Below are 21,866 nucleotides of genomic sequence, written 5' to 3'. Positions count from 1 at the left end.
CTGCATGCTTCGTTTCCTCTTGCATGTGAATTTTCAGCTTTACTAATCATATAGTTTCATTGATGTCTTCTGAGTATTAATATCGTGATTCAGCAACTTTTGTCAGCGCCATCTGTGATTTAAATGGAGAGTTACGTTAAAGTGACGCGTGTCGCCATCTAGTGGTCACTCAGGTGCAGTGCCCGCCGCCGGAAGCGCCGCGACATGGCAAGGCAGTGTACACTTCGTGCGCTTACAACTCTGTCGTGTCGTACGAGTGCAAATATGGGTACAGACTGGTCGGTGATGCGACGAGGAGATGTGGAGCAGACAAGAAGTGGTCTGGGGCGCAGCCTGTTTGCAAAGGTGAGATTTAAATAGAATTACATAGAGGATTTAAATCTTTCACAGAATCTTTATCTCAGGCGCGTCTGACCAAAACATTGCGTAAATTGCGTTTCTTTCCAAAAAAGCATTAAAAATTTTAATTAATTTACTGGGACGGACAAACTTTCATCCCCTTAGTTCCTTTATTCATTTATGTTTGCTACATCAGGTAGTAAGATATCCAAGGTATGCTGCTAGGTCTCATTTATGTCTATGACAAAATTTATTTAACTACAATCAACATAAAAAAGAGATACAGTTATACAAGTTACAAAGCATGAAAATTTTCAGAAATCAACTGTGGTCACCCCGGCCAACTGTGGAATGGTTGGCTTGAAAACATTTCTTCGGGGACTGGTTTGGGGGCATCTATCATCTTCAGATGCCAGGATGGCATGAAGATGGAAGGCAACGGGTCAGCGATATGCCAGAGCGATGGCACTTGGAGTCACCCTTTGCCGATGTGTTTAGGTAAGGCATAATTTCCTTTTTATAAATAATCATCTTGGTTTGATTAAATTATGCATCTAGTAGCACATGAAACTCCTCTCTGTCAAAATGTTTTGAGCCTTCTACCTTATTATTTTGTGTTTTAACTGAAAACAAAAAGGCATCAAAAGCCTTTGAAAATATCAAACTTTTTACTTACTGGCTCCTGTCTACAACCCGATCGAGCTAACTGCGCACTTCGCTGGAATGCGACTCTTCCTCCCATTACCCGCACACCTCCCCGCGTTCGCCCCGTCCGTATCAGAGCGTCTATGTGACGTCACGGCTGCCAGGTACGCAGTTAACTCGACCGGGTTGTATTTATTAATGCTACAAATAATAAAAGCATAATAACATTAATTTCAGCGCCCTGCGTAGTCCCTCATGTGTCTCAAGGACGTGTAGTATTGGTTGAGAACAAGACCGGAGAAAATGAAACACAAGAAGGGAACACCCAGATAGTCGGCAGTTCCTCTATGGTGCAACATGGTAAGCATCACCAAACCAATTCACCACCATATACGAGTGAGACAGATTGGCAAACAACGTTGAATACACCATACATTTGTTTTCGAAAGACTGAGATTTTCTACAAACCTAATTAGCAGTATAGTTTTGGAGTGTCTTATAACAATATCCAAAATCAAACCGCTAAGCTAAATACCCCATCCACTTATTTCTTCAAGAAGATAACTGATAATAACTGTATCAAAAAGCTGAAATTCGTACTTTGTAACATTTCCTGGGATTACATCCAGCACCCAGTAAACTACTATTAGGATAAAGCGTTTTTTATTTTATTTTCCAGGTGAAATAATAGTAGTGGACTGTGAAAAGAACTACGAGTTTCCCTCGAACAATGCTGCGGTCACCTGCAATAATGGCACCTGGACGCAGATACCTAGATGTCAACCTGCCAGGTAAAGCCATTTTCTATGGTTCTTTACACTCATTATACTTTTAGATTCCCAATCTCCAAGCCTCTCAATCCCACTGGATACTTTGGGCAGGTGAGGTACCTACTGCCCCCTGTCTGCTCTCAAAACCACTATTAACAGATACCAAATGTTGTCTTGATCGCTGAAAAGATCAAAAATTTTGCAACTTCTTTGATTTTTTAGGAAAAAGGATCCCTATAAATGCATAGGGCCCCCGGTTAGTTAACCCACTTACTCCTACCAGGCGTTATAACACCGCTAAAAAGTAGTTCGGAATATCCTCAGATAAATTATAAAAATATCGAGAATTTGTTTACTGTTTTGTATTTTCTCTTCATTACGAATCAAGCTGTAATTGAGTATGTTCGATATCGCATATTTGCTTTATTTTGTTAGTTTTTTTATTATTTTGAATTCTGTTATTTAGTTTTGTGCAAAAACGTCTAATAAATGGTAAGATATTTCATAAACTTGCTAGTAATACCTTAGATTATACTAGTTATTATTTTATGTACTACTGTTAGCTACAAAACTATAAACATATGTTTTTGAAAAGTTTTACATTTTTGAGACTTTTTGTGACAAAATTACGATCGGTGTTTTAACACCTGGTCGCATAATCGACGTCTAACCTGTATATTCATTAAAAGTTTAGGTCACGATATAAAAGACCGCTGAGACTTCACGAAATTGTGGACGTATTAGAAAACATTTACGACGATGCTCAGATACCGAATCACATAGCAATTTTACCACCAGAAAATGCCAATGCAGAAGCAACGGATGAATATTCTGATGAAGAAGACCACGTTACCTTACAAAATCTTCCAGGTTAGCCTGGTTCCGTTTATCTAACTATAACCTGGAAGATTTTATAAGGTAAATAGTCTTCTTCACCAGAATATTCAGCCGTTGCTTCTGCATTACTACTTATAGCGTGTAAATTTTCTATTGCTATTTTTCGTGAACTTCCAGGTTCGCAACTTAGAGATACCTAGGCAAAAGTACTGTACGACAAGTCTTCAGATAAAGATGATAACATCCCGCTCTCTGATTTTTTAAAGTAAGACGAATTAATCTAATGACGCCTCCAATGCAATTAGTTCTTCTGCCATAAAACTACCGCAATCACAATTACAACAATGCAATATGGTGCAAGTACCTTCTGTGAAAGTTCTGGGCCAAAATGTCTAAAATATACATGGCAAAGCAGTCATACTCCGAAACAATATTTATGAAGAATGGCACCACAACCAGGGTCCACGGAGCTTACATCCCTCCCTATGTACTACTTTACTTACGAGTAGGTACTACACGCAACTGACATGTAAAATTTGCAAGAAAAAATCAATTTGGTGTAAAAAATGCGCCACGTACTAAAGCATCCTAGGCTATGATTTATGTCTTACCATAATACCATACTTCTGAATAAGATTTTGGTATTTTTTTAATAAATGAGTATAACTTACAACTCGTTTTTAACTCTTAAACCTAACAAAATCATAGTATGGTGTTTTCTCATAGTAGTAGTTGTGGTAGTAGTCCATTCTCCGACCAGGTGTTAAAACACCACCCATTTTCCGGCTTTTCCAGTTGACCAATAAATTTTCTAATATTTTTCTGTGGACACTTGACCTCTATTTAGAAACATACTAAAAATTTATAAAAATTGACAAGTATAAAAAGTTTCAGGAGTATCTGGGTTAAAGAAGGCCTTATCCCTTCTCTGCCCTAAGTATGAAGATCAAGATCAATGTCTTCATAATAAAATATGTCTTTATAAAATTATTTTCAGATGCAAAAGAATGCCACGAAATCCTCGTAATGGGATGGTGATAGCCCCCAAAACGGAGCACGGGATGAAGGCTCGGTTCAGATGTAAAGACGGCTTCGAGCTGAAAGGGAATCCAATCGTGGTCTGTTCTTTTGGGAACTGGAGCGGGGAAGCTCCGAAGTGTGAAGAAGGTACGCTGAGTTGAGTCTAAAGTCCGGTCGCCGAAGAGATAGAATTTCGTACAATGACCCCAAGCTACCCATCCTTATCGCTCGCGCGTAATTATAATGCTGTCACGCTCGCTAACGGGCGGCCGCCGTGTGAGTGTGCGAGCTTGAGGTCATTTTACGAAATTCTATCTGCTCAGCGACCGGACTTTATTTACTTCTTGAAGTGGTGTGGCTAATTTGTGTTCTGCACTGGTGAGAATACGATCCAAAATTCTTGTTTACTTTTTAAGTATATTTGCTTTCTTTGTCTTTCAGTATTCTGCCCGTTCCCCGGTTACATAGTCAATGGAAAAGTACTCCTCGTTGGAAACATGGGCCTGTATGACTATCGACCATACGTCAAAAAGGTAATTTGAACCTTGTTGCTTTGTTTTAAGATTCAAAAACAATGAACATTTTAAACATGCTATATCACTTGCTTAAAAACTTGGTATTTATAAAGTAACATTGCAGGTGGTAAACAATAAACAGATCATGTATGAATGTGAAAAGGGATACGTACTGTCAGAGGGTCCCCCAGGTGCCACTTGCGTTGGTGGCCATTGGAGCCCTAGAGAATTACCAAAGTAAGTTACTAACTTTATTACCATTTTTATTTGATGCACTGGTTCTTAAATACATAAAAGAAACATGCTTCATAATTGCCTTTTAGGTGCACCCTATACCAACACCCACGCATAAGATGGAGTCGAAGACGCCGTTCCATCACAGAACCTGAAATCCGACATCGAAGGTCAGCGTATCTCCGTCAATACTACACAAATCTTAGACGCCGCACGGACCCTACACAGCAATACATAGATCAGCTATATGACAAATACAACCATGACACCCAAAAACCTACGCTACGCCATGCAAATTTTAAACTAATGAAGAAATACGACTCAGGTTTTGAAGAAGACCTATCAACTGGTACAGGACATGAAGGCAAAGATGACGAAAACTACCCAACAGCTGTTTACACTGTTTACAACGTTCATGGAGAACCTATAGGACACAGACTATATTCTTACCAACCTGTATACGAACCTGAAGATGATGAAATAGTTGATAACGTCAATACATCTGAGTACGAAGATTCAGATGAATTTGATGACCTCTCACATGTCACAGTTTTAAAGGGAGGACTCTTTCCAGATCATAGAAACGATAATAGCATTAACGCTGAAGATATAAACAAACTGAAACATGATTATTTTGAACGATACGTCGATAAACGAAGAAAAAGGTTTTCAAATGCAAAAACCAGCGAAGAAACTAAAAAAGATATAAATTTAGAACTAGAAGCTGCCAGCACGCTTCAGGTGACTACAAGTACACCAGACAAAGCAAAAAAGTCCAGGATTAAACGATTTGTAAATATAGAAGAATCTGATAGGGAAATATGGACTACAAGTCCTGGCGCCGTAGGTGCGGAATCATCTGTATCGACGAATGAAGTTGAAAACGATTTTTTAAAAGTGATACCATTAGATTATAATACTCATAATGAGACTGAAAAGGAATATAATAAGGAATTGGCTCTAATACCGCTACAGTATAATAATACAAATTCTACTGAGGTTGATAATATTTTAGATAAGCGAGACAAGAGGACGAGTAGAAAGACTGATAGACTGAATCAAACGACAGCTACTGTACCAAAATCGTGAGTTAACAAAGTTAATAAATAAATTAATATTTCAAATAATTTTTCATTAATTCTAACGTCTTTTACAGAGGCCGTGAAAGTAAAGGTAGGCTTCGGCAACAACAAACCGATGGTACTGAAGAAGCAAGTTCAGAAACGAAAGAAATCATCGAAGGGGCAGCTCAAGGGAATCAAACTGAGAAGGGCAAGAAGGGAAGACCGAAGAGCCCTTGCGAACCGATAGAGAGCGAACCTTACGTGAACATAGAGATTGTGAAGTATGGCCGAGACCCAAATAATACCTTCAGCTCTGGTAAAAACGATTGTATATTAATTTAGAATTTGATTTAGATTTATCCGAAAATTCTTATAATTCCAAATTACTTTAGGCAGTTTCTGATATAGTTTGGAATCGACTCTAGCCAGAGGTTGAAGGCTAGTAAAGTTTGAAAATCTACGAAAAACAGAAAATACTTACTTTACCAAAAAATCTCTAAAACTGGCTTATTTCTACAGGCACTATCGTCAGAGTGGCTTGTGGTAAAGGCTACGGACTGAATTTGGAACCAAACGCTACAGCCAAATGTGTTCGGGGAAGGTGGAAGCCAGAGAAACCGAAGTGCGAAATATGTAAGATAATATTTATTTGTTTGTCTAAATTAGGTGCCTAAGAAAAACCATTTGGACTTTACAAAAATGTAATCTTTGTCTATAGCTTTTAGTATAATATGTCTGAAATTAACTCTTGATATTGAATTGATTATATTATCTGTAAAGAATGACGTGATTTTCAACTTTTTTTCATGTCTAATTTTTAATTTGCTCGCTTTCCAATTACAAAGAATGCCGCTTGGAATTAGAATGGCATTCGCATTGGGTAAAACTAAAATCTTTACACTATTGCATTGGAATGATGACCCTTCGAATGCGCATGATTTTACAGTTACAAAACCTGGATTATTCCAACCAATATCCTCAAATCTAAGAATAGGAAAAATGGGAATAGTAAGTGTCATTTTTTTTGTGAATTGTAGTGCCCTGTCACGTGCCTTCGACAGAATATGGGATATACACAATGCCTTCCGACCCTGGCCATCTGATGACGGCCAGCCAAGTGCTAGGATCATCGGGACTTACTCATGGAGAGGAGAAAGAATTGAATGAAACTGATCCAGTACCCAATGGGCAGGTCATCCACTTCTCTTGTGAGTATGGGTAAGTTATTGCTTGTTACTTGGGTTTTTTTGGCGGTTTTCAGTTGAAGCAAAATTTAAAGGGCCAATTTGTAACTTTCAGATACAACGTGCAAGGCCCAACCAATCTTCGCTGCTGGCTTGGGGAGTGGGCTGTTACAAGCATGCCAGAATGTGTGGCAGGTAATGCAAAACCTTTTCCTTTTCTAATTATTGTCCTTAGATCAGACAGATCATAGCAAAGTTGACTTACATTTCTTTCTACTTCTGGACAAATATTTTGCTGAGAGGCCCTCTTGCCAGTCAAATGACGTCATGCGAAAGGTCACTGGCGGAGGCAGTACACATTATTTCTTAGAAACAACTACTTACTGAGGAGGCCAATATTGTTCAATGCAGTATTGGTCCAAACTGTACGTTCTCTCTCTACTAATCTTTTCTGGTTGTGTTAGTTTATAATTCGTCAACATCATCGTTTTCTTTATAATGCTGTTACTCCAGTTTTATGTGTTATAGATCTATTGTATGTTTGTAGCACATTGTGATATTTGTCTATCTCGCTCTAATGACCAAAATAACAAACATTCTCTCCTTTTCTTTCATTCTCTGTTACGCTGTCCAAAATTGAATTGTTCTTTCTTTCTTCACCAGCTCCCTGTGAGCTCCCCCTCTTACACGGTGCGACTTACGAAGCGGGCTACCGAGCTGGTCTGACTGTAGCCCATGCTTCGTCAGTGAACATTGCGTGTGAAGCCGGTCGGTCGCCGCCTGCCACACTGAACTGCCACTTGGGGCGACTGCAGCCGACTGTGCATGACTTCTGCCGGCCTTTAGGTAAGTGTAGATAGTCATATTCATTCATCATCATCATTTCAGCCGTAGGACATCCACTGCTGAAGATAGGCCACCCCTAATGATTTCCATAATGGCCGGTTGGTAGCGGCCTGCATTTAGCGCCTTCCTGCTACCTTTATTAAGTCAAATCACTGGGGGAGGCCTATGAGCCCCTATGACTGAAATGATGAAGATGATTCCAGATGGTTTATGATGGGACCATTTTTGATTCCACTATTATTGGGGAAAATGGCATCACCACCACATAAAATTTATTCAATAAGTACCCTTCTTTGGATATTAGAATGTGTGTCAATGTTCTGTGCTCGTAGCCCTAAAAAGATACTCGTAAGTTCTCAATGTCTTCAATAATGTAGGTAACCTTTTGCACATGATTTTACTAAGATGAAGGCTACTTTTACTAAGATTTGATGATGATGATAATGTTTACAGCCAATTTGTCCCGACCTCGACCAACATCCGAGTACCAAAGCGGGTCTGACATCGTCAGGGAAGACATATCGGAACTGGAACCTGATTTAGATGGGAAAACTGTCACAGAATGTGGACCACCAGCTAGGTAACGAAAACTCACAGAATTATCACCTACCCTACATCTTTTAACCCTCAAACAAAGATTTAAAGCAACAAAAAAATTATAAATTCTCGTTCTTGTGTCAATGTCGATTTTGTCAAAGCTTTCATTGTAGCTTATGTGTGTTATGTTATTTGATAACATCTCATTCAGAGATACCGCAACATTCATGTGTTTTGGGCTAACTTTTCCGGTGCTTATCTAATTAGCTACGGTCTAATTGGTTAATTCATCATCTATCACAATTACCTACTTCCCTTATATTTTAATCTGCACATCCATCCATCACTGACTTATTAGATATCTCAAATGTGATTTGGGCAGTCCGCTGTCTAAGTAGGCATGTGCTTAAATGATAAATTTCTCGTACCATGTTTTTGATAAGTACCATCAACTCACTGTCAATTTTGATTGAGGGGAAAGAGTGTAGCAAATATTATGCTGCAATGTCCACAAAGTTTACAGTCTAACTAACAGTCACATCGTTAAATAAGACCGATAAAACGCAATTTTCATTCTAAAGAACTTAATTGTCTTTGGAAGGATGTATACTGAAAGTGATTGCTATAGATGTTGAGTTGCACAATTCGACAGCAATTTCCAAAAGACACTGGAAAAGTGAACTAGCCCATGTGCTTTGAACGCATCAGTTAATTTTCCGTTTCGTTTATTGTTTATTTTGCTATTGTATGGTGTATTGTAATCGTCTCTGGTAAGTTGTTCTCAAAACTACCAATTTTGATAAGAATTTGACAACAACTTACCAAGATGGCATCGTCCACTTATAAAGGATGAGGAGTTACAAAAAAATAATGGTTTTTGCAAAGAGTCTGCGTTTCTTATTTGCTGGCTGGATGATAGGCTGAAGGGAACACAGGCCTTCAGGGATGCGAAGCCCTGGTGAGAGCCTTATAGGTTCGGACTTTTGCTTATTTAAAATCTTCATCATATTTCTGATCATCACCACAACCTCTTCATCAATTTCGATAACATCACCATTATGATCACCAACTATTTGGGCTCATCCATCTTTCCGACATTTTTCCAACACTTTTTTCTTACTGTTTCTTATAAAGAAACTTTTTCCTCATAAACAATAGGTCTTCAAATCCTCAGAAGGCAGGGCTTAGTTATTGTGTAGGTTCATATAAAATGTTTTTATGTATGTCTGTTCAGTCAGCTGTTTGTATGGCCGTGGTTTTGGCTTTTTATGTCTTGGCCAAGCTTAATTTTTGTTGCTCAACTTTTTGATACATTTCTTCTTGGTGTTTAGTGCATGCTGTCGAGACGTGTTTTATATTGTCATTTATAGAATTTCAACAAATTTTTGAGACACTTAAATCTTGTAAAAATGAAATCTTAATGGACATAAAAAATTAAATACATCCTAAGGACTTTCTTTCAAGCTTCTTTACTAACTTCATTCTAAATGATATCAAAACCTTGAAAATTTCTCCCAAACATTTCTCAGGGTCCAGGGAACTCTGATATATCGGGATGGAGCCGAAGTCAATGGCACCATGGGCATGGAGGGATACCCCCATGGAACTGAAATAACGTTCAGATGCATAGCATCCATTATGGGTGAAAAAACAACATGGAAGTTGATATGCGAACACGGAAACTGGGTCGGGAAAAGTTTCAATTGTGGTAAGTGTCCTGAGTTTTGTTTACTTTTCTTTATTTCTAAATTAGATACATCATCATCTTGCATCTTACGTTATCTAGCTGGACGTTCTACGGTATTTCCCAATTAAATTATTGAAATAAATAATCCGGTTTAATTGTCTTTAAGTAATTTTAAAGTCATGAATAGAATAATTTTTTTATAATTATTACCTACGCACCTAAATGAATTTAATTTATAAGTTTTTTACTTCAAGTTGATACCTACTAATATCGGCTGCTATTTTTGAAATAGCAATGTTGCAGCTAATGAACTGTAAGCTATAATAATTATGCTAGTATGTACCATGTTTGGCACATAGGTTGATGGTAGAATAAATCATTATGGGTTATGTTAAGTGCTGTCATTAGCATTTATCTAAGTATAGCAATTATTATTGTCATTTAGTATGATTTAGTACGATGCTGTAATTACCTATTGCACTGTCATGGTGTCTGCAGAATACCAACGTTATGGCTTCATATGGAGCAGACCACTAGTGCAAACTTTTTTTAATGTTCTTTTATAATAATACATAAATATTTTTTTCTTTCTTAATACACAATGTACTGTATAATACGGAATGCCCAATTCAGGACAAGACTATACACGTTCATAATCGTTCGTTCAGCCAAATGACGTCCACAGCTGGACAGGCCCTCAATTATTTCCACAATGACCTGTCCTATATTGTATTGTTACTTACAAAATATGTTTTTCTCACACATAAGAGGAGGACTTGTTTGCAGAGGAGCTGGAAGCCCAAAGCGAGGAGTTGCTGAACAATAACAGCTGCACGTTCAGGAATGAAGAGCCTCATGTCGTCTCTTTCTACAACGATATGCAGATCACTGAGACGGTGGACTTCCCGGCTGGCGCTATTATTGTGTCCAGGTAAATTAGAGCTGAGTGGCTGAGTGGTTGTGATATGAGTTCTTTTGCGACAAAATTGACCATAAAATGATTTGATATTAATGAAAAGTATTTTTTTCCTTATTATGTGGCAAAATATACTCGTAACATAAGTTTGGGCCCATGTCTGAAAGGCCTATCTCTTCTCTTTTAAAAACAGGGACAGAGACACTCAAAGTCATATCCTTTTATCTTCCCAGTCCGATTTTAATACTTGTGTAACGTGGATATCGAAAAGGCGACTAAGGAACAAATATGCGAACATCAGGTCTCCCCAACCCGTCTGTCCAGCATTGGAAGTATTCTTAGTCCAAATCCTCAATTTACCTCTTGATGAGGATCGTGCTCTTGCAGTGGAGACTAAATGATCTGATGATGATGATGATTCCAGATGCAGTGACATTGGGAAGTACGCTATGACGGGGTCACAAGAGCGCAAATGCATCGGCGGGTCGTGGGACGGCGCCAAGCCCACTTGCTTCGGACTCAACCAAGAGAACGATTATGCCAGTAAGTATTAATCCAAGTATTTTTAAGTTAAGCAGTCCTAGTTGATTTAGTCCAAGTTTCGATTCCATTTCTATTAAGATCACCACTATATTACAATTACCCCCGGTTTCTAAATTAAGATTATCAGCTTTAGCGTGCTGATTTTCTATTTGTGAATATTAAGTTCGTCTAAAGTTAAGGCTTTTTCGATATGTTGGCGAGGCGTTTACGATACGGTGTTTAAGTATGGAGTTTCATACAAAGAATACTAACTGCCTCGAGTTAATACGGTTACGATTCCTTTCCGGGTTGATAAATGTGCTACGGCCTTTAGTGTCCTTTAGTCTCCTAGTCCTGCATCTATCGTAAAATGTGTAAAGTGTAGTTTCTTTAGGGGAACGATACATCATCCAACCATTGTACATTGTAAATTGCATAGGGTCATTAAGTTTTGCATAGGCCTGTCTTGGAGCCGACTTGCACCAGTCTACTAGCTGTTGTAACATAAATTGAGTTTTGAGTAACAGCATGGACTAATATATTATTACTATTATCTCTTAACATACAAAATGACCTGTAATTTTGTACTCACGTGAAAAATATCCAGTTTATTCCAGCGCGATGTCTAACTGAGACAACAGGTTTAAATTTGGCTCCCTTTCCTTTGAGGAAACAAGTTCCGCACTTACAGGTTCTTTAAAAAGTTGGGGTCATTTTATGCAAACTGCACTCTGACAAGAAAGTTTTTATAAAATTCTCGATTCTTAAAATAAAAGCCTACTTAATTCAGTTACTTAGACTTGCTATTGTTAAGCGATATGTTAATATTTTTTTGATTTAGTCGGAGTCTCTTGAACAAGCATTAGCAGAAAAAATAATACACAATAATTTATTTTTAGTAACTTTTACTTAGCGACTGTAAACTCATTCATTTAAAGGTTTTTCATCTTAGCTATTAAAATTAATCAAATTGTTTATGATTCGAAAATAGCACCGTGCTTCGCTTATAGATAGATGCTACAGTAGCAAATTGAATATGTTGTAATTTAACTAATTACTCAAATATTTATTGCTCACCCATTATACTCGTACACCCTATCGGGCACGCAACATTAAGGGCAATGAAATGAAGATGTCACCTCAAAATTGTGAATTCCGTCAGATTATAAATCTGAACTAATAATATAAATCGGAACTGTTAGTTTACAATCTCACGCGTTATATTATAAACTGACGGAGTTCACAATTTCACGTTGACAAATATAAATCCAGTGGCAGTGAATTAAAAAACCAAAGCTTCTTACAAACTTCCGCACATTGTTTCAGTGGAGAAGCCTCCGACGATTCTCTTCAGGCACTCCCAAGGTCCCATCGCGCAGACCAACGACGGGAAACTGCTGGTGTACCCTGGTACAGTGCTGCATATGGAGTGCCTCTGGATGAGGAGGTTCGGGAACCCTAAGTGGAATGTCACGCATCATTATCCTGAGTGAGTTGTTTATAAAATTTTCGCGTCATATCATTTCCAAGTTCTCCCGCGACCTTCACCAGATCTTCGTTCCACCATGAGAGAGGTCCGCCCACACTCGTGAAACTCAGTAAAACTCATTTATTTCTGTAAGTAGGCTTTAAAAAATCACTTTTACACGTCCCAACTCAAGAACTTTTCTGCCCCAATGGCCATCAGCTCTACGAGCTATGTGCCCCGCCCATTGTGTATATGCGGGCTGCTGCGTATATCCTTGGGGAAGGCCATGTGCAGTTTGACTTCTTATTACAGAATGATACTCATAACTTGACGAAGGCGACATAAAGCTTCTAAAAAAAGTTCACTATTACGAAGACATTACATCTGTTGAGTCTAAGGGTGGATCCCTATGAGTAGTAACAAAATGACGGCCAGTTATTGTTGGCGTTACGATGGGATGATATCGTAGTTAGGATATGTCGCGAGAAGCAACAAGATGAGGGCAGCGCAGGCCCAGTTATTCAGGAAATCCTTGGAAGAGACCGTCCAATTAGACGTCATTTAGTTAAAACGAAACTCATTCTAGCATAGCCTCTTATACACCACAAAATTTTTAACACCGAAAAAAAAATTTTGGGTAATGAGTTATTGATACTGATCCCATTTGTGCAAAAAAAAAGTTAAATAAAGTGACTCAAAATTTCCTCCTAAAATTGGTAATTTATGGACACACGCGTCGCTAGCACTATTTACGTACGATACTGTAACACTTATTAGAATTCAAAATGGTCTAAGTTAGCTAAGTATGTAATAATAACACTGGAAGCGTGGTCGAGGCGTGAGCGAGATGGACAGATCGATGCAACGTGCGAGCGCGTACGACTACTCTAGCGAGCAGCGGAGTGACAAAGCTGTGAAGCGTAAAATACGGATTAAAGAAAATTTAATAAAAAAATTAACTTTATGAAAAACATTTCTTTTTCTTTTGCTTTAAATTTTTCACACGTTTCTACATAACCTGTTAAAAAATTTTCGGTGATAAAAATTTTGTGGTGTATATTTTCAGTTCCGACCGCAAATACACCGAAGGCTGGACCACGGATCCTGGCAGGGACAGCCAGCTGGAGTATCGCCTGAGCATCTTGGGAGCTGTGAAGGAGGATTCAGGAATCTACCGCTGCGAGACCCCTGCCAGACAGAGTCACCACGTGGAGATTATTGTTGAGGGTACGTTATTAACTAACCTACATAAAAAAAATATTTTACGGATTTCTTCTTAGTAATATGGGTTTTTAAGAAGCTATGGTTGTAAAACAATCTACTAGTTCAAATAAAATCTTCTTGATCCTGGTTTGGTCCATACAATATTACTACACAAATCCGGCTCGAAGGACCATATCTGGAATTTCTTTAATCGTGCACAATGTCATTGTTAAGAACATTAGAATGAAACATAAAAATATGACAAATAAATGACTCACAGGCTTAAACATCTTGCCATAACCAATCAAAAAATGTTATTGTGGTCATTATCTTCGTTAAACATCTGCATAATGAACAACGATCTAGCAAATTATTCTTACACAGCTTTAGTAGCTTTTATAACTATATTTTTTTTTATTTTATCTTTCATCACCAATATAATTTGCCATGCGCCCATGCCAACTGTTCTCCCCTGCTGATAAAACTAAGTTTTAGTTAGTTATCTTTAATCATGTAGTCATCATTAACACTAAAATTTAACTGTCTTCAGATGTCCACTGTCCGCCCCTGCCTATAAGACGCGGGCTGGTCGCCAGTGGACTAGGCACGCGACTCGGCATCGAGATCCGGTTCCATTGTGCCAATGGAAACGCGCTGTTAGGTGCGCATGCACTGACGTGTCGCGCATCTGGCAACTGGAGCGCGCCTCTTCCTGTATGCGAAAGTGAGTCTTATTTGAAGCGAATAAAGTCTAGTTTTCACTGACAGATCCAATTTTGAGTGCCCCGAGAAGATCTCGTAGTGTTGCTTGGTAGAAAATCATGAGATCTTGCTCTTCTTCTGAATGAAAACTTCATTCGCGCACTGACGCTGAACCCCTAGTTTTAAATAACGAAGACCTGAAGATAACTGAATTTTTTTTTAAATTAAAATAGCGCGACATCCACAAGATACTATAGGTAACTGATGATTAATTTCCAAGAGATAAATATTTTGCAACGTTTCTCACTATGTCACAAGATTTCCAATATCTGTAGTATAGATTTTCAGCGACATTTTTTAACCCTACGGAGATTAACTGTAATACTGAAATTATCTTTCAAGGCGTAGAATGCGGGGACGTGGTCCACGACACACCGCTTCATGAAGGGGAGAGGCGCCCCCGAGTGGCGGTAGTGTCACGTGGTGTAGGGGGCCGCGCGGCCTTCTCGTGCCCCCCGGGGTGGGCCCTCAGTGGGGCCGCCGAGACGGTCTGCTTACCAGCCGCGGACTGGGCCAGACCCTTCCCAGTTTGTAGAGGTAAGTCTTGATGCCTCGATATTATTTACAAGAACAGTGTGCTTACCACAAACTCATGGTAATAGTTTACGTTAGGTGTGCTCGCTAGCGACTTGAAATTGTACAGCGCCCCTAGAGGCTACTTTAAAGAACTGAAATCTTCATAGAATTTTTTGACGCACTCGCTAGCGAACACACCTAATGTAAACCTGGCATTAAGTCCGCCACTGTACAGTTGTATGTGCAAAAGTGTAAATAAATAAATAAACTCATGGTAAGCACACATAATGAATGTGTTGTGAGGGGCAAGGACTGCTAGTAGGGGTCTCAAAACTGGTCTCACTGAAACCGAAAAAAACCGGTTAAACTCCTCCACGAAGGGGAGAGGCGCCCCCGAGTGGCGGTGGTGTCACGTGGTGTAGGGGGCCGCGCGGCCTTCTCGTGCCCCCCGGGGTGGGCCCTTAGTGGGGCCGCTGAAACCGTGTGCTTGCCGGCCGCGGACTGGGCCAGACCCTTTCCTGTTTGTAGAGGTAAGTCTTGATGCCTCGATATTCTTTACAAGAATAGTGTGCTTACCACAAACTCATGGTAATAGTTTACGTTAGGTGTGTTCGCTAGCGACTTGAAATTGTACAGTGCCCCTAGAGGCTACTTTAAAGAACTGAAATCTTCATAGAATTTTTTGACGCACTCGCTAGCGAACACACCTAATGTAAACCTGGCATTAAGTCCGCCACTGTACAGTTGTATGTGCAAAAGTGTAAATAAATAAATAAACTCATGGTAAGCACACATAATGAATGTGTTGTGAGGGGCAAAGACTGCTAGTAGGGGTCTCAAAACTGGTCTCACTAAAACCGAAGAAGCCAGTTAAACTCCTCCACGAAGGGAAGAGGCGCCCCCGAGTGGCGGTAGTGTCACGTGGTGTAGGGGGCCGCGCGGCCTTCTCGTGCCCCCCGGGGTGGGCCCTCAGTGGGGCCGCTGAGACGGTCTGCTTGCCGGCCGCGGACTGGGCCAGACCCTTCCCTGTTTGTAGAGGTAAGTTACGCTCAAAATTGTGGATTGAAGATGTGTGAATGCAAAGTGTTTGGACGTGAGGGTCACTTTTGACTCGGTCAGATTTTTCACAGATATGAGGAGACACCGATGTGTCTCAATGATCTTTAAATGCTTGATCAGAATATAAAGTGTAATTTTGATAATCGTATGGTTGTCACGTGAACTGAGAGGTAAAGTTTCGTACTGTTATCCACGGGGACGTCTTGTAAGGAAATACGTCTAAAGGTGTTTCTTTCTAAAGAAGTATACCATCAGATAGTCGACAAATGTGTTTTAATTCCTGCACAACCTTTATTATCTACTTCACTTCAAAATATCTTCCACAGAGGTATCCTGCCCAGCACTGCCTCCACCAGCATCAGGCTACGTCCTCGGCCGAGCCCCATACAGGGCAGGGGACGTGTTACAGTTCCACTGCAACCCAGAGCACACGCTCCATGGACGACCCATCCTGGTGTGCCAGGACAGCGGCCGGTGGAGCGATAAGCCGCCTACTTGTGAGTTTATGTGCCTTTCCAGGGGACTTGTATAAGTCACTATTCCACCGTACAGGGCAGGGGATGTACTGTAGTTCCACAGCAATCCAGAGCATACGCTCCATGGACGACCCATCCTGGTGTGCCAGGACAGCGGACGGTGGAGCGATAAGCCGCCTACTTGTGAGTTTGTGTGCCTTTCCAGGGGACTTGTATAAGTCACTATTAAACCGTACAGGGCAGAGGAAGTGTTACAGTTTCACTGCAACCCAGAGCACACGCTCCATGTAAGACCCATCCTGGTGTGCCAGGACAGGGGCCGGTGGAGCGATAAGCCACCTACTTGTGAGTTTGTGTGCCTTTCCAGGGGACTTGTATAAGTCACTATTCCACCGTACAGGGCCGGGAACGAGCTATAGTTCCACTGCAACCCAGAGCATACCCTTCATGGAAGACCTAACTATCTTGGTGTGCCAGGACAGCGGACGGTGGAGCGATAAGCCGCCTACTTGTGAGTTTATGTGCCTTTCCAGGAATTCCAGGGGACTTATATGAGTCACTATTGTTTTGTGCGGAGCAGGAGATATTATGTTTCCACTATAGAAGAACCATCCTTATGTGGATCATATAAAGGACAACGGACGGTGGAGGCAGCAAAATATGAAGAAAATGCTCTATGGAGAACCTATCCAGGCAAACTAAGACAGCGATTGCAGAAAATTTTAGTCTTATACGGGAAAAAAAAGCAGAGTCATATACATGGCCAAACATTTTCTGCAGTCCCGCTGTTATAGGATAACTGTGTGTGTATTGTACCCTTTTCACTGTACCTACCCTTTGAGGAATCAAGTTAGTAAGTTCTGTAATGAGGATCATTTCGATTTTTAGCTGTGAATGCAGATTTATAGGTCTAAGAAATCCTTAATATACAGTCCAAAAATTTTTGTTCTACGACAAAAATTGACGAAGTTATGGCCAAATTACTAAAAAAGTTCACTGACCGCTTGGCGCGGGACCGATGACGTCACTATATCCGATCCGAACGCTGCTGGCGTACTGCGTGGATAGAAAATATTTTTTTTCTAGCCAAACTATCAGTTTTAGAGAAAAACTTGTTATGACATTTATTCGTCAGAATAAAGTAAGCTATCGATAGGTAATTTTTTTAAATAGAAATTGTGAGAAATATCGCAAAAAATCCATACGCTCATACGATTCAATGGAACGCGGAGACGCGATTAGGGTCTCCGCGGTGGTATATTTGGCGATTTATTCAAATAAAGTGTTCATAAGTGTTGTTAGAGTCAATTATCTTCGTCCAAGTAAAATATAAAAATGTATAAATATTAATTTATTTACTTCTAACAATAAGTATAGCTGAGGCAGATACACTCTGCCTAGGCTACAAGACATTGCTATGAAGATCATTTCGATGTACACGCAATCGTTCGTTCGTTCGTTCGTTTCAGCCAAATGACGTCCACTGCTGGACAAAGGCCTCCTCCAAGGTTTTCCACAATGCACGGTCCTGCGCTGCCCGCATCCAGGCTCTTCCCGCGACCTTTACGAGATCGTCGGTCCACCTAGTAGGAGGCCTGCCCACGCTACGTCTTCCAGCCCGTGGTCGCCACTCGAGTCGAGTCGGGTCGTACACGCAATACCTACCTGTTATTTAGTTTTTCTGAGTTAAACCTACGTACCTACCTATCTATTCGCCGTTCCCATGGGCGGGCCAGCTGCTCCCTCCTGGAAATCTATTTAATCTTATCTATTATCTTCCCCCTAGGCCAGAAGCTGGGTATGACTCCCCCCCCCCCCCCTCTAGGCCAGAAACTGGGTATGACTTGCCTCTCCCCCCCTCTTACCAAGGCCAGAAGCTGGATAAGGCTTGCCCCTCCCCCGAGGCTATAAGCTGGGTATGACTTATCCCCCCCCCCCCCAGGCCAGAAACTGGGTATTAGCACTCATATTATGTATTATTATGTTCAATACAAACAATCATAAAGTTACACTCACCCCAACCGCGTCTCCGCATTCCATCGAATCCTATAAAAATGTGGTTTTTGGACATACGATACTTATTTTTCACAATTTTTATTTTTAAAAATTACTGGTTGATAGGTTACTTTATTTTGATGAATAAATGTTATTAAAAGTTTTTTTCTAAAACTGATAGTTTAGCTGGAAAAAAATATTTTCCATCCCAATAGTACGCCGGCTGCGCTCGATTCGGATATAATGACGTCACGCGGCCCTGCGTGCGTTGTCTTTTAGCGGCAAAAACGGCCTATGTTTATTACTTAATATCTTCGTAAGTAATGGTCCGATTTGGATAATTCAAAAAGATATATCTTTCTTATGTCTTAAAGATTAACGTAGATACTAGTTTTATTGAATTTTCTACAACAGTACTGATCCTCATTCTGTTGAATTGCTGACGTTTGTACACATTATGAAGTTACAAACGTAATGCACATACCTAATAAGTAATTAGTGCATACCACTATTCCTCTAACCATAGCATTTTTCCTCAGGTGCCCAAGCGTGCACGTACCCAGGCACCACCATATCCGGTCGCATGTCCTCCGTCAAGTTCTACTATAAGATCGGGGAAACCGTCACCTTCACCTGCGAGCCAGGGTACAGGCTGAAAGGAGCGCCCATGCTGAGGTGTTTGAAGTAAGTTCATTGTTCGTTCGTTTCAGCTAAATGACGTCCACTGTTCCTACCCCGTACAACCAAACTGTGGAATGGACTGTCGTCTGTGGTGTTTCCGGACGGATATGACCTGCAAGCTTTCAAGAGGAGAGCGTATCTTCACCTTAAAGGCCGGCAACGCACCTGTAACGCCCTTGGGTCTGCGGGTGTCTATGGGCGACGGTAATCACTTACCATCAGGTGATCCGTCTGCTCATTTGCCTCCTGTCACATAAAAAAAAACTGCTGGACATAGGCCTCCCCCAAGGTTTTCCACAATGAACGGTCCTGCGCTGCCCGCATCCAGGCTCCTCCCGCGACCTTTAGCAGATCGTCGGACCACCTAGTGGGAGGCCTGCCCACGCTACGTCTTCCAGCCCGTGGTCGCTACTTGTGAACTTTTCTGCCCCAACGGCCATTGTCTCTACGAGCTATGTGCCCCGCCCACTGCCACTTGATTTCAGTTCATTGTACTAAACAATATTGGAACAAATGTAAATGACCCATTATTTGTGAATGCAGAAAGTGATTTTACACTTCAAGTCTGAGGGATCGTTCCCACGGCAATTCAGTTTTTCTACCAATTTAATTTAATGCAGGATCCTGAAATTATTTGTCTTTGAAATTTGATTTGGGGGGTTTTCAAGGAACTGCAAACGCGGTGTTCGTGTGAAAATATTTCTTCATCGAGATTGAGTCGAGTTTTCAACATTGTTTTGTTTTACGAACCCAAGATTTACCCAAGACAATGTACAGTCAACATAATAAATAAGACACTATTAGCACTTTTTTGTTTCAAAATGTCAAAACTAGCTCACTTTTGTCCTGTTGACTGTACATAATTTAATAAACTGTTCTAACCTCTTCAATTTAACCAACAGGAACAGAAAATGGTCGAACGCGATCCCGCTCTGCACTCCAAACTCAAACTTCACCACCTCAGATTCCTTAGCGATGTTGAACGGCGACATCGACGCCATGTTGTCTGACGCCGCCATCTTGTCGTCTGACAGCTTGCGCACGCGCGAGACGCCCGCCATGCTAACTCCAGAGAGCTACAAATCCGCTATGACGCGCGTCGCCGCATCGCGTCTGCTGCGTCGAGCGCCCATACAGTCATACAAAAACAGGATCTTTAGGGTCAACAGGCTGCTCAGGAGGGATAATGAGAGATAATTTTGGTCTAGGAAAAAATGTTTTATTGTGTAAAGTAATTTACTTTTAGTTTTCGTTGCGTCCTCATTTCTCTGACTATTAATTAAAAAAAAATAATACTCAATCTAATCTGGTCACGTTTTGAAAGCGGATCAAATGAAAATCTTCTTCATCTTAAATAAAACATCGACGCCATGTTGTCTGACGCCGCCATCTTGTCGTCTGACAGCTTACGCACGCGCGAGACGCCCGCCATGCTAACTCCAGAGAGCTACAAAGCCGCTATGACGCGCGTCGCCGCATCGCGTCTGCTGCGTCGAGCGCCCATACAGTCATACAAAAACAGGATCTTTAGGGTCAACAGGCTGCTCAGAAGGGATAATGAAAGATAATTTTGGTCTAGGAAAAATTGTTTTATTGTGTAAAGTAATTTACTTTTAGTTTTCGTTGCGTCCTCATTTCTATTAAAAAAAATATACTCAATCTTATCTGGTTACGTTTTGAAAGCGGATCAGATGAAAGTCTTCTTTGACATCGACGCCATGTTGTCTGACGCCGCCATCTTGTCGTCTGACAGCTTGCGCACGCGCGAGATTCCGACCATGCTTACACCAGTAGGCCTAGGATGGACGCCGTGATAAGCTTTTATCGCGCCATTTTATCGGATTTGCCGCGATAGGTCCATACGTTTGTCGTGTAAAATCATCGATAAGATTTTATCACGGCGCGCATCCTAGCTCGGCAGAGAGCTACAAAGCGGCTATGACGGGCGTCGCGACTGCTGCGTCGAGCGCCCATACAGTCATACAAAAACAGGATCTTTAGGGTCAACAGGCTGCTCAGAAGGGATAATGAGAGATAATTTTGGTCTAGAAAAAAATGTTTTATTGTGTAAAGTAATTTACTTTTAGTTTTCGTTGCGTCCTCATTTCTCTATCATAAAAAGTAAACAAATAACTCAATAAAATGTTGTCCCAAAGTAGAGCATAATTTTACCTAAATATTGAAAACAAATTTTAAAAAATCACAGAATACCTAAATGATGTTTAACATAATATTTAATTAATTTATCCACTTAGTACTTTTAGGTTCAATCTACGGACTAAACATAATATGAAACACATACTCAAGTACATCACTTTATATCCTAAAATACATTTACCAAAAATAATTTACCTACACAAATTGATGCTAAAAGCCTATTATTTAAGTAAACATCAGTTTTACAAGAAAATGTTACGTTTTTGTGATATATTTGGCACTGTAAATGCAAAATTCCATTCAATAGGTAAATTAAAATAACCATTAATTGGTTTATATCAACATCCTATGAGCTAAGCAAGCGTGCTGAAAATCCGCTCACGAGTGCTGTAAAAAATTAAATTTATTTAAAAAAAAAGCGCAGTTAAATATA

At 40.4% G+C, this 21,866-nt stretch overlaps 2 protein-coding genes across 2 annotated transcripts; both read left to right on the top strand.

Moving 5' to 3' along the window:
• Window positions 1–4: 4 nt before the first annotated feature.
• Window positions 5–4,367, top strand: LOC135082996 (protein lev-9-like). Its single transcript, XM_063977756.1, has 8 exons — window positions 5–11; window positions 163–345; window positions 658–837; window positions 1,222–1,344; window positions 1,664–1,775; window positions 3,589–3,758; window positions 4,053–4,144; window positions 4,251–4,367. The coding sequence occupies exons 1-8, from the start codon at window positions 5–7 to the stop codon at window positions 4,365–4,367; spliced, it is 984 nt and encodes a 327-aa protein (XP_063833826.1).
• An 88-nt stretch (window positions 4,368–4,455) lies between these two features.
• Window positions 4,456–20,941, top strand: LOC135082995 (sushi, von Willebrand factor type A, EGF and pentraxin domain-containing protein 1-like). The gene is made up of 17 exons (XM_063977755.1): window positions 4,456–5,445; window positions 5,517–5,740; window positions 5,944–6,057; window positions 6,462–6,642; window positions 6,724–6,803; window positions 7,272–7,454; window positions 7,908–8,034; window positions 9,521–9,699; window positions 10,465–10,609; window positions 11,019–11,137; window positions 12,443–12,605; window positions 13,651–13,811; window positions 14,338–14,511; window positions 14,892–15,086; window positions 16,451–16,621; window positions 19,135–19,279; window positions 20,179–20,941. Exons 1-17 carry the CDS (start codon window positions 4,667–4,669, stop codon window positions 20,471–20,473), a joined length of 3,435 nt encoding a protein of 1,144 aa, XP_063833825.1. The 5' UTR covers window positions 4,456–4,666; the 3' UTR covers window positions 20,474–20,941.
• The last annotated feature ends 925 nt before the right edge of the window (window positions 20,942–21,866 follow it).

The sequence above is a fragment of the Ostrinia nubilalis genome, chromosome 22 (genome assembly GCF_963855985.1).
Source record: "Ostrinia nubilalis chromosome 22, ilOstNubi1.1, whole genome shotgun sequence".
Classification (NCBI taxonomy): domain Eukaryota; kingdom Metazoa; phylum Arthropoda; class Insecta; order Lepidoptera; family Crambidae; genus Ostrinia; species Ostrinia nubilalis.
This window is presented reverse-complemented; position numbering and strand designations above follow the sequence as displayed.